Genomic DNA, 13,708 nt, shown 5'->3' on the forward strand with positions numbered 1-13,708 from the left:
CACTAATTATTGACATGACACAATGAGATTTCAGGTACTACAAACCCATATAACATCTAATACTGATCAACCTCAGACCAGCACTGCTCTTAAACAGCCAATCAGCCAGCCACAACGTTACACAAAAAAAATGTGTATCTGGAACACTGGAATAATCAAAGCAAAACTCAAAACAAATTTAACAGGATATCTCTTTACTGTCTGAGATGCAAAGCAGTTTCAGATCCTGACCAAATACAGATCCAGTGACCACAGTGAAGTCACAGCAAGAGGATGACACACATCCATGGCAACAAAGCATCCTGAACTGACCTGAATTGTAAAAAACAAAGGAGGGATGTGTGTGTAGGCCTGCTTCAGTGTTCATCATAGGTGGGCTTTTTTAAAATATTCTGAATTGTATATTATTATTTTTATTGTTTTATTTTGATATGATTATAGGTTTTGTGACGAGTTGCCCATTTGCCCTGATAATAATAATCCCCGTTTGAGTCCAAGCATTTAATAAAAACACTCAGTGACAGATTATCACAACTATCGATTGAAACACATTCAGTTGAAAACCTAGTGTGTTACCTGGGCGGTGTTGTAGTAGCTACAGACACTCGACACAATTTAAAGTTCTCAGATCTACTTTTCTTTTGAAGAAACGACTCATTCTTTGTCTCAGCTGTAGTTGTTTCTCTCCTACAGTCGCCGCCTTCAATGAACCGAGTCTGACAGGAAAAAAAAACGAAGCTTCCGCTGACGTCTATTTAATCAGCCAATCAGAGCGCAGACGTTGTTTCGGTGCAAATTTCAAACGTAGTGAACAAACGGACAGAAAGCAGGATAACTACAGCTGCACCGACACGAACCCAGCCAGCTTCGTACCAGGGAACACAGCCTGGGCGTCGAAGATTGTTTTTAATATATTTTAACTGTCTGAGCAACATGAGAGTGAGGTTCGTACTAGATGGTGTAAATAACTTGTTTATTTAATTCGTGTTTTCTGTTAGCAAACTTCCTGATTAGCCTGTCGCACATCGCATGTACCATCGAGGAGCTGTCTGTGTTTGTTGCCACAACTAATTCTGAGTTGTTAGTGTTTTGTTTGGTTCCTGACGTGCTAGTTGTGACATTAGTTATTCGACGTTACATCTAATGCAGCATTCATAGTCTTTAGCTATCGATGACAGCTAGCTAAGGTTAGCTTGTTCTGTCGATGATTTGATTGTAGCGTCTAACGCTAGCTTCTGGCAGCTAACTGAGTTTGCTAAAAGGGCTGAACAATTATTCCATGTCAAATTAAAATGCAATGTAATAAGCGAATTTCAAAGGCTACAAATTAGTGTATATTTGTTCTACAGGAGGTCTGACTTAAGTTTTTAACTGTTGTCATTGGTATGACAGACATCCTTTGATGGTGTCTATCATAATGCTCCATCACATGTTTAAATCGGTTACACAGTGAATGTTGAACGGAAGTTTGACTTTTGAAAATCTTATAACAAAGAGATCGCTATGATGTCGCTCAAATCACCCAGCCCTATTTGCTACTTTATGTCAAACTCCTACTTTGCTGATTAGTCTAATACAGGTTTAACTCCCAGAGTACTAACCAACTTGACCACTTGCTTTCCTCCAGTGAAGTCCATGCAGCCGAGTCTGTTGCCTACATGAACAGGGCAATGGTCAGGCTGCAGAATATTTGGGATGAAATAGGGATACCTGAAGAGCAGCGTGTGCAGAGAACCAATGATGTTAACAAGCACATTAAAGTAAGTCCAACAATGAAGTACATTACACTGTACAAAAATGTGACTGTTTTTCTTAGAGAAAAGTTCAATAGGCAATAGTCCACAAAAGGTTTTTGTGCTTTTCGTTGATCCACGCCCTAGTTGGGTGTGGCTTTAAATGACTGATCAAATGGTGTAACCAGGAGACACACTCCTCTGGTCAATGACTATCAAAGACCAACCTAAAAAATGCAGCTTTATTTAAGTGACACGATGCAAAAGATAACAGAAAGAAGAGAACGAGCTGCTGGATCCTGGCGGATAAAATATTACATGCTGCAGTTAGTCATTGCTCAGAACTAAACTAACAACCCCTTTTTTCCCATTTTCCTTCCCTGCAGGGTTTGCTGGACCTCATGATTGCAGAAGAAGAAGATCTCAAAAACGACTAATGAAAAGCATAGAGTCTGCTCGCGAAGAACTCAGTCAACTGTGCACTGAACTTCAGCTGCCCCTCTTTGAGGTACACTCTTATTTAAGAAATGTGTGGTCGCTTCCTTGTCCATGTCCAGAAAATGTTGGTGTTTTTGGGGCTAACTTCTTGTCTTTCTTTGCAGGAGGAGGAAGGCTGCACCGTGCTGCAGATGGAGAAGAACAGCCGCACACAACTAGAGGTGATGAGGGAGCACAAGAAGCAAAGAATGGAAGAGATTAAAAGCCTCAAAACCAAAGACCGTGAGCTGTGTGACATTATGTGCACCACCCCCTTCAGCATCGACCACAACTCTGTTCCATCGCTGAAGCAACTGGAAGCCTATCGTGCCTACCTTGATGAGCTGACTAAAGAAAAGGTGGAACTGGCATTCTGCTTCGCTAAACTGTTTCCTTGCATTTATTATTAGGTTTGTAACCCGTCTCACCATTTCAGGAGCGTCGTCATGAGGAATTTGTGGGCATCAAAAAGGAGATCGTTGTTTACATGGATGATCTGGAGCAACAACCAGAGACCAGTTTTGAAACGGATGTGATGTGTGAGGATGAGGAGGAATTCTGTCTGTCAGATGACAACATCGCAGCTCTGAAACTGCTTCTCAGTCAGGTGAGTTTAGGATATTTGCCTCAACATGTTTGCTTGTCTGCAGTATAATGTGTATATATAATATATTTGGTGTATTATTTGTGTCTCCCTCCAGCTACAAGAGCGCAAGGCAGAGAATGAGCTTCGGTGTTTTGGTCTCCGTACTAAGATCCGAGAGTTGTGGGATAGGCTTCGTATTCCTCAAGAGGACAGGGATGCCTTCGCAGAGCATATGGTCAAGTCAAAGAAGAAAACATTGAGGCAGTAAGAAGTTGACCTCCTGTGGTGTTTTACAATAATGATGAATGATTTCTGATAATGGAGTAGTGCGTTGTTTTCCCCAAGCATGCTTCTCCATATGAATTTGTAATACTGTCTGTGTGTTTCCAGCTCCAGACTGAGGTCCAGCGTCTAGAGGTGCTAAAAATGCAGAGCATGAAAAGTGTCATTGAGGCCATCAGAGTGGAGATTGCCCTTTTGTGGGAGAAATGCTTCTACAGCCAGGAACAGCAGCAAGCTTTGTTTCATATCATGACGGTGAATAGCTGTTGTTGAATGAGGACGCCCTTACACCGAATCTAAACAACAAGTTTCGCACAAGAAGTGACTCAATGCATGTTTTCTTTCCACAGAGGATTTCACTGAAGAGCTTCTCAACCTGCATGAGGCAGAGGTCAGCACCCTGAAGAAGTATTACGAGAGCCACAGCGAACTCTTTGAGGGAGTTTCAAAATGGCAAGACAACTGGACCCTGTACCTGGAACTTGATGTGAGTATTGTTCTCATTAGTGTGGCGTGGATGCTTTTCACCCTCGGGTCACAATTGACCTGTTTTAAAGTTCGAAAAATGTGGAGGAAAAAATACATATTTTCACAGTGAAACTTCTGATGTCTACATTTTCAACATTTTTAGGAAATCTTTGAACATTTTTGGTGGGGAAAAAAGAAATGTTCAAAATATTTCTTAAGAACATTCACATAAAAATTAGAAGTTTTACTGATTTATATGTCATAACTTCAGATATTTTTAGATTTTTGGGAAGATTCTTACTCATTTTTTAAAAATATTTACAAGAACTTTCTTTCTAAATTTGGGGAGATTTTTTTTTTTTTTTTTAATTTTTAGGGAACTTTTTCAGGAATTATTGAAATTTTCTTCCTGAGGGGTTTAGCAAATTTTGAAAAAATTTGGGCATTTTTTTTGGCTGAATTTTGGGATTTTTTTTCAGACAAGAAAATCATATTTTTTGGTTCCTGTAAATGAGGACAACAGGAGAATTAAAGCAGATTTCTTTTGGTAAAGTGACGCATATGCGCTTCTTTTCAGAAAAAGGCTAATGACCCTTCAAGGTTCAACAACAGAGGTGGGAACCTTCTGAAAGAAGAGAAGCAGAGAAGTGACCTGCAAAAAAGTTTGCCTAAGGTAAGGAAAAACTGACATCTTCAGTTTATCCAGTAAAAATGTAAACATGATTATATTGTGAGCAAATGTCTGCTAGTAGAAGCACGAGTTTTACACGAGCTGCCAATGAAAGTGATGAGGTCAGGCAAACCATCTGTGTGAAGAGTGAAAATGGCAGGTTGTCAGTGCATTACTGCTTTTAACCATCAGGTGGGGATGCTAAAACATCACCTCAGTCTGTAATTTATGTGCATTTTGGACTGTGATCTGACCGTCAGTGTAAATCTATTAATATGGCAACAAGGTAAAAAGAATGCTCTGTTTGTTTCAGCTGGAGAAGAATCTGAAGGCCCAAATTGATGCTTGGGAAGAGCAACATTGCAAAGAGTTCCTGGTCAATGGACAGAAATTTCTCGAGTATGTGCAGCAACAGTGGGACCAGCACCACAGTGAAAAGGAGAAGGAGAAGCTCGAGCGGGTATGTTATGTTACTGCTTTAAATTAAAAATGTATCCCTGAAAGAAGCTAATATTACACTTCTATTTGTTTGTAAACAGCAAATGAAGAAAACAAAGCAGACCCAGGAGGATATGTTATATGGGACAGTAATGAGAACGCCATCTAAAAGGCGGTTAGCAGGGACTCCCACACCTGGAAAAGTAAGAAAGGTAAGATGCTCTTACATTTTCATCAGAATTGCTGAGTTTCTGTACCATGTCTTTAAATTTAAAGTATGGCAGCAGAAAGGCAATGGAAATGACTGTCACGTAAGGTGGTTTTTGACTTTTGAGAGAATTAAAGGGCACGGTTGGTGATTAAAAAACCTTTTTCGAAAAGTTCTGACATAGAAAACATTAAACTCACATGACTGATCAGATGTGTCTGCTTCTTTTACAGACAGTGTGAAACCTGTCCAATCCTAGCTGACATGAAAGAATTACAGCTTGCCTGATTAAAAACAATTCCTGGAGACCTCTGAATTTATCTCATAGATGGGCAAAGATTTTTTTTTTTGTCTTTTAAGGTTTTTTTTCGCAATTGACAAATGACTGATTTTCTTTCCACCTTCTTATACTGTTTACTACAGCAATGTAGCTAATACCACCAGCTTCTGAAAACATTTACTCCAAAGCAGTGATAACAAAAAAGGTGTAATTTGCTTTCATTTTCTGTGACATTTCAATAGTGAGCTGAACGTTTGGTTGATAACTGTGGAAACGCAGCTATTGAGTGTAAATACTTTTACATGATGTACAATGACAGGGATTTGACTGTAGCTGGATTAATAAAGAGTTGACCCTTCTATTTCTTCCGTCCATGTAGCTCAACGGCACCTCGACTATCTCCACTCCTACCAGCTTCCTTAGTTCAGGCCTCGGTGGAACCATGTGCCAGTCCTCCGTCCAGAAGCCACCTCTGTCTGCCAGCAAGGTAGGCTCACTGTGGTCCTTGTGACTCATCTCACTTTGTGTTCTGACAGCGATCAAATCATTAAACGTAGGCTGGTTGGTTCTGTATTTTATTTTTTTAAATAGATTCATACCTCAATGATCGTCTTTGTTCTTTACTCTTAAACACACTGATTGAAACCGCTGGCTAAAACCACACTGTCATTGTTGGTCTTCCTGTAGGGTTTTGGCCTGCGAACGCCTGGAAACGGACGGACACCCCGTGCACTCGACCGAAACAAGGAAAACATGTCCCATCTAAATAAAAACACTCCAAGTGGCGCTCTAAGGTCTCAGGATACTCAAGATCACACCTTCACCTTTAACTCTATTGCTGGCTCCTATTCGGAATTTGCGGTAAATGGGGGGTTTTGCATCTGATTAATCCTTAATTACACAAAGTCCTTTGAAGTACAGGCTAAAATTCTGCGGGATGAGGATTGCATCACTACCAAGAAGCAATATGTATTTTCTGGTCAGTATGAGGGATTATATTAGGACTAAATTTCCGGTTTCTTTGGATGGATTTAAGTCATAGAAGTGCCTTTTTAAATCTCAAGGAAGGGTTGTCCCTCTTTTAATGCCTTTGTTGCTATAAAACATGTTTATTTTTCTATATCTACATTTATCTGTAATGTGATAAATTTCGTGATGACAAAATTTTATTAAAAAGATTTGAGCCATCTCTAGTGTTTTCTTAACCATACAGTGAAAACCTAGACAACTACAACAACTTAATAAAAACTAGGTCTACCATATCATATAAGCAGCCTTTATTTATTACATATTAAACAAGTTTAGAAACTGATAATCTGCATAATTTTTATGACTGACAGCAAGTTTGAATCTTCAACTGTAAATCTTTCAGAAATCCCAAACATACCAGACTCAATAATTGTGAATGCAGGTAAACTGAAACCGTTTTTAATTTTGACTCTTTACAGAGAGACCTCTCGAAGGCTTCTAAATCGAATGTGAAGTCGGGACTGTTGAACTCCACTGTCAGCCATCACTGATTGTTCAGAGGAGCCGCTCCACACCGAGCCATCCAGCTCAGCGCTAGTTTATTCCACCAGTGGACAAGGAGAGAACCTCATTGTAAACTTCTTCCAAAAGTGTAAATATTTGAATCTGTGTGAACATTTTGAGTTTCTTTTCTTCAGGGTTAACTGCTGTTGCAGTTTTCGTCTCTGTATGTAATTCTGTGCATCTTTAAATGATTGTTTCTTTTTGGGTTACAGCTTTTCAAAGGGGGAAACATTCACTATCTAAAGCACCGCTTATTTCAGAATATTAGCATTTATCCAATGAAACATGGCTTCCCTCCTACATCTGGTGTGACATCTACATTTGTGCTTTAGTCACTGCACTTTTATTTTATTTTTACATCAAGCTGTAAATAAACAGTAAAAAAAACTAAGTCTAAGTGTCTGTTCTTGCCTCTGTTTTTCAGTTGCACACGTTTTATGTCCACTGAGTCCAAGTAAGAATGCGAAGGCAGGATCAATGGAGTCTTTTCACTGTCTGTGTGAAAAATGATTTTCTGTAGAAGATGGTTTGTTTAAGCCATGTGTGTCATGAGTTCCTCAAGAGCCCTCTCACGGTGGTTTTCATGAACAAGAAGCACTTCTTTGATGGCACTTTGCTGGAAGCCCATCTCATTGAACTGAGTCAACAGGCGCAGGAACTCGGCAGCCTGAAATCAGATTTGAAGTGTTACTGGCAAACGAGTTAAGAAAAGAGAAGACTGTGGCGATGCTTTTTATAAGCTGGACTCACTTTGCTCTCGCAGTTCTGAAACATCTCCAAGGCCTCCTCCACCTGTGCTTCATCATAGCCTAGCTCACACAGGCGGTCACTGGCTACCAGGTACTTTAAGACCTGTCAGGACATCAGAATGAGCTTGGCATGCTGGGACTAGATAAAGTACACTACCTTAAAATACATATATATCTGTAGGTAAGTATGTCATCAAGAGTCCTATGTAAGTACTTTTTTTTTTGGCATATTTTCATTGCTTATTAAGCTTTAATTTGGATTTAATACTTTATAATCTAGTCAATGTGTATTACTTTAGCTATCCTGTTCATATGGTTGTCTTCATGTTTCTTGTGATTCTTGGTCATTTCTTAGGGTATAATATTATAGGTTCCTGGACATTTAAGCTAGTCGTGCTAATTTGTATTCTGTATAATATAGAGGTTAAACACTTACTTTTAAATTAGTCAGGTGAATTTGTATTTTAGATAATGTCAGGTTTCAACCACAATACTTACCGCACTCAGGTAAATTTACTTGTACAGTGGGGGAAAAAGCTTTTGGACCCTTAAAATTTTGCACAATCTCAAGTATCATGAAATATTTGTTGTAAAAATCATTTTTGCATTTCAAAAAGTGTGGCTGCAATAGACAAACACAAAGAAATACAAATTATATCATTTTTGGCTCATTGTTTTCAAGAAAAACTAACAAAACAAAATTCTACTAAAACAACCCAATACTCAAAATTTCTTATTTTTGTGGAACCAATCAATTTAAAGTTTTTAATGGCTTTTTATGATTTGTTTTAGTATTATGGCTGTGATTGTACCAAAAGAAATTGTAGTTGAAGACCTAAGAGTGATTTTTAATGTAACATGCATGGTGTGTCCAAAAACCTTTTTCCACCACTGTGTATGTGCTACATAAAAATACTTGACTATTATTGACATATTGAATTTTTGCATCTGTTATGTTTTAACTGTTGTTGCCATCTGGGTGCCTTGCTTTTGCTTTGTCTGTCAAAGCACTTTGTAAACATTTTTTGAAAGTTCATTATAAGCACAGTTAATTTCATTGTTATATAGATTTATCTAGGCTCAAATATTACTGCTTTAGAGGTCATGGGTTGTGAACCCACACATAATATAAGTGAAGAGTGATTTTAGTAGGCGTATTTTCTCTTTAACCTGGCTGACCTCTTAATCTTAAAAGTAGTTTTTATTTCACAGTGTTTTATGTCTTAGGGTTACATTAAAAATGCCATTGTATCCCAAAAGTAGCACTTGCTTTCTCTGGGCTCCTATAACCTGTCTTCTGCAGAGCCAGGATAGCCGTGCGTAATGGGTAGCCCTTCTCAGTGATGGTTTCCAGAAGCTCCCTCTCCTCCTGGCTGAGTGCTGACAGAAGCTCTGCTGCTGAGTCAAAGAAAACTCCACGAGAGCCACTGGTTGTCAGGACCTGATGATAGAAGAAGAAACAGATGAACATTGTGATGCACAGAAAACTACTTTAGTGGTCTTCAGCAATAAGTTATTATACACTGGTGAAATCCACAGTTCTGCTATGACTATTCAGCTGCTGTACTGTATTACATTTAGGTAAGTGTTCCTCTCATGTATTTTAATGGGGTGCATTCAATCCTATTTCATAGATGTACCTAGTGAAGTGGTTAATGAGTGTATGTTTTTCTCAAACTGACCTTCTTCCTGCGGTTTTTGACCACAGGCCCTGCAGAGGAGGGTCGCTGCTGCTGCACCCTGGATGGAGAAGGGCCAGCTGGTGGTGTGTTTTGGGAATATTTTCTGCCCCCAGAGCTCAGTGAGCGCTGCCTCTTCTTGCTGTTCTTCTGGCTGTGATGGAGGGGGCTGCATTGCTGCGACCTGTGCTGCTCCAGAGCACGTAGAGGCTGTCTGCAGTCTGGGAGAGAACCTCTGTGGCCTCTGAGCGTCTGGGGGGAATCAGGCTTGCAGTGGTGAGTAGCAGGACCAAGGTGCATGTCTTTGACCCTGGAGATCGGGTCTTTGGGAGCAGTGCTGCGGGGCCGCTCTCTGCTCTTGGGGGGTTGGGGTGCATCTTCAGTGGAGGAGCCTTCTTCATCATCATCATCAGAGTCAGATATGAGGAACTTGACGGTGCGATGGTGCAGCCAGCGGGGGTCTGTAGAGTTCAGGCTGTGGCTGCGGGGCCGTGGGCTGCTGGTCCACGGATCACTGCTCCTACGACCGACTCTGTGACTCTCCTGAGGGCTGCTGAACATCATCCAGTAAGGGGGGCAGGAAGGAGTCTGACAGACTGGCTGCTGCCCGGTTAAAATCCACCTCTCTAGGTTAAACCCATACTGCAGGACAGAGAACAGATGCATTTTTGGAAACAGAACTTTTTCACAGCATGTGTTTCTAATAACATTAACAATGGCTGCACTGTTGTCAAGAGTCTCAGAAAACCCTGACAGTGTGTCAGTGAGCCTACATGCACCATACCAACACCCTGAAACTTATTTGATCATTTACACGTGCTTCTTCAACTGGAAGAGTACAGGGTGCATTTTCTCAATTTCAGAACTTGGAAAAAGTACAATTTAGACAAACTTATATGATGATATTTCACTACATTCAGAGGGAAATGCTGTACTTTCTAATTCATTACATAAATCTGATAATTGTGGTTACTTTTAGAGTAAAGATTTTACACAATACTGTTAGAAAACAACAAACTGTTAAAGATGAAACCAGGTTTTCAATTTTTTCACTTCGGCTGTGTTACAAAAAACAAAGAACACCAAAGTCAGGGTCACATTTCAGATGCCTTTACATTAATAACGGCTCCACTAAATAGTGATTTTGGATAAGAGAAAAAAAGCCCAATTAGATTTGAGGAACAGAAATTATTTTTTTGTCTTTGATTTGTCATTATCCAACTGGCAAGCCATCAGATTTATCTATCTTTAGCTACAACAGTATGATGCTGCTGACACACTGATCCCTCAGTATGAATAATCTAATGATGTCATATATAATAAACTATCAGTCAGACTGACTAAACCAGTACTACTTTAATATTTTTACTACAGTTACAGTGACCATAGTCAAGTATTTTTTCATTCAGGACTTGTGCTATTACTTTGGTTAATGATTAAAAAATGTGCCTGTGAAGGTAATACCACCAAGATGACAAAAACACATTTCAGCCTTCCTTTAACAACACAACATGGTATTCTGATTATTCATTGAAAATGACAACTCCTCATTACAGCATCACAATATCCAACTTGAACACCATATTAACATGATGTTGTTGTATGAGAACATTTTCTACTGCACTGGATCTGTGTCATCAGAAGTACACTAGGATGAAAAATAGGGCTCGGTATTCTAAACTCTGGATTTCCAAGTAATTAAACTGAAGCGTAATTGAAATAAGAAATTATATAGACAGCTCTTATTTAACAGATGCTGCATGAGTAAGAGCACATAAGCTCTATAAGCTATAGAGTCGAAGCAGGTAAAAACAAATATATGGAAAAATATATTCAGCTTAGAAAATGTGTGTAAGATCACTTAAATGTGTGACCTCAGTTTCCTTCATTATCTGGAGGCAGTTTGGTTCAGTGATGTCCGGAGCTGTCAGGAGCTGCACTTCCTCCTCCAGTGGACCCAGACAGGTCTGAAATGGGACGTCCTCCAGAACGTTCATCAGTCACCACAGCACGCCAACAAATCTCCTGCATCACGAGAGTCAAAATGAGCTCCTGGGTTTTCTAGCTATAGGCCACATTAATTTTTTCATTTCTATAATTTCTTACCTTTGTCAGGAATTCTCCTCCAGGTCCACAGACCTCTGAATCATCGACAGGTGTTTGGAGTAAATGACACAGACATCACTGAGTGATAAACCTCTTCATCACTAAGCCTCTGACATCATCACAGGGTTTGTTTACCAATAATATCCCAGACGCCTGCTGTAATCCAACCTGCACGGGTCCACTACAAATAACAGGGGCTTTAAACACGGATACAGTCAATCATATGACAAAGTAATTGTAAAATAAAGCATATTAAAAAATAGCACTGACATTAAAGGTGTTTGTGAATACTCCATGTGTTATTATGAACACATTCACAACATCATTTACTATACATTTCTTCTCAATTTTATCAGCTTTTTTTCTTGACTGCAGCTTTTTTTTTTCTTATCCATATTCAAAGCCACATTACAGGCAGTTATTTCCATGTGCACTGGATGGGGGATTAGGGAAATGCTGAGGTATCGGGAAACAAAGCACAGCACGATACTTTCCAGAGATTAGCTGATTACATAAAGGTGACAGCCTGACAGTGTTGTACAACACGAGAGCATCTCTGACATTCATTTGTCATTTGTTATGTGTTGTGAAGGTCTAAGAAACATTTCATGATATCTACTTTGACAGGTAACAAAATAACAGGGTTCCCACTCTTTCCCTGAAATTATTTTCCAGGACTTTTCCAGGACATTTTTGGCCGACACGTTATCACGTCATACACTAATACAGTTCCGTCCCCCTCATTCTTTGGAAGTGATTGTTTCCATATTTATTACTCAGACATTTGATGTGCAGTCTGTGGCTATAATTTATCTGTGAAAAATAATTCTGATAAATGTATAATAGAATAATGCTATTACATATATAAATGTAAAATTTACACTGTAAATAATGATATATTTAGCTATATGAACAAAAAAGAGAAAGATAAAAAATATACATATATAGAAATCTGTTTATAGATCAAAAGATTTAATTGTAAAGGTAATCAAATAATAATTTCTATTTATTTATCTCTTTCTACAGCTACAGACTGTTACATATACTGTAACATGGAGATAGAATAGAGTTTATTGCCATTTGCAAGAAACAGGTACATTGAACTGAATCATTAAGCATGACAAAAATAATTTAAAATACTTAGACATACACACAATGGACATATAATGAGCATATCAATGCTAAAAGCATGAAAGCAGGGATACAAGCAGGTATTTGTTATCTATTTAGATACAAACACAAGTAGGGAGAACAATAAGTGTGCATTGGGTCACAGTGGGTCGTCTATAAAGAAACAGTAAAAGTGTAACTTTTCATAAAAATAATGAAACTCAATAAAACTGAGTCGCTACATCCTTGTCAATGATGCACGTCCTCTTCCAAGATGAGCCAGGAAGTTTGAGTCCTAATCTATGTCTGTGTGTTTGTTTCTTTACACCACTGTTAACAGTTCAGGCTGTTAGATTGTTCCAGACAAGTACAAGATACCTCAGAGCCGTTCTACCACAAGCCTGACAGGAAGAACTCCAACAGCTACTGAATGTTCCTGTGGTCCCCTCAAGGCTACAGGAGGAGTCCTATGAGGACAAGCCGGTCCACCTGATGCCGGCCAGTTGCTGCGGTCCAAAGCCAACACCGACTATGTGGACTCCTACTGGACCACATGTAGGCCTTCAAACCGGACCAACAAGTTCACGGCTCCCCAACTCGTGGGTTTGAGGATGCCGCTGAACCTCGGCCTTGCCTGTCTGTGGGTGTTTGAGTGCTGAGAGGTTTGTGGATGCATGTGAACGTTGGAGGATTTTAGGTGGAATGTTCTTCCAAACTGTCTCTTAGTCTACATTTAAGGATGTTTAGGATGGTATATTCTTCCAAAACCAACTTCTCAGTTCTACATTTCAGGTGGAATATTCCTCCATACTAACTTTTTTAGTCTACATTGAAGGATTTTTTCGAAACCATTCTTTCAGGTCTATATTTGAGGTTTTAGGTGGAATATCCCTTTTAACCAGCCCCTCAGGTCTCTTTGAGGATTTTGGATGGAATACTCGGTTAAACCAACATTTTAGGTGCATGTCCAGGGATTTTTGGTGGAATGTTCCTTTAAGGTGGATGTGTGAGGACCTTGTATGTGGAATACTTCCTGAAACCAATCTTTTAGGTCAAAATTCAAAAATTTAAGGTGGAATATTCCTTTAAACCAACCGAAATTTCATATTTTGATCATTATCAAGTGAGAAATCTCAATCTAGACTCCTCATAATGATGTTTGAGATTTATGCTGCTGTTATTTGTTTCATCCAGACTAAATGACAGAAATCCACAGCTGGAATTTTATTTCACGACTTGGTTATTAAATGTCAAAACAATCCATGTGACTCTGAAAACTCAACAGCTTCACAAACTTTAAGATTAAACTCTCCACAAGGATCCAGAAGAAGTTGGACTTCTACATGAGAGCTTTAATTATCCTTCATCTACTTCCTGAAAAGTTTGGTC

The 13,708-nt window shown here is 39.2% G+C and overlaps 1 protein-coding gene and 1 pseudogene across 1 annotated transcript; one reads left to right on the forward strand and one right to left on the reverse strand.

The window, feature by feature from the left end:
- Positions 1–800: 800 nt before the first annotated feature.
- LOC110950346 (protein regulator of cytokinesis 1-like) lies at positions 801–7,066 on the forward strand (annotated as a pseudogene).
- LOC110950347 (ubiquitin-associated protein 1-like) lies at positions 7,005–11,311 on the reverse strand. The gene is made up of 6 exons (XM_022192893.2): positions 11,210–11,311; positions 10,978–11,128; positions 9,107–9,745; positions 8,695–8,865; positions 7,426–7,527; positions 7,005–7,342 (listed from the first exon to the last, which is right to left on the reverse strand). Exons 2-6 carry the CDS (start codon positions 11,098–11,100, stop codon positions 7,208–7,210), a joined length of 1,170 nt encoding a protein of 389 aa, XP_022048585.2. The 5' UTR covers positions 11,101–11,128; positions 11,210–11,311; the 3' UTR covers positions 7,005–7,207.
- Positions 11,312–13,708: the final 2,397 nt, after the last annotated feature.

This window comes from Acanthochromis polyacanthus, chromosome 8 (assembly GCF_021347895.1).
Source record: "Acanthochromis polyacanthus isolate Apoly-LR-REF ecotype Palm Island chromosome 8, KAUST_Apoly_ChrSc, whole genome shotgun sequence".
Classification (NCBI taxonomy): domain Eukaryota; kingdom Metazoa; phylum Chordata; class Actinopteri; family Pomacentridae; genus Acanthochromis; species Acanthochromis polyacanthus.

Bases quoted from the DNA above. Each gene is read 5' to 3' on its own strand.
- LOC110950347 (XM_022192893.2), bottom strand. From the start codon at position 11,100: ATGAACGTTCTGGAGGACGTCCCATTTCAGACCTGTCTGGGTCCACTG. The intron at 9,746-10,977 runs GTCACACATTTA...TCTGTCCTGCAG, and splicing joins AGATAATGAAGGAAACTGAG to TATGGGTTTAACCTAGAGAG. The intron at 8,866-9,106 runs GTCAGTTTGAGA...TTCTATCATCAG, and splicing joins TCAAAAACCGCAGGAAGAAG to GTCCTGACAACCAGTGGCTC.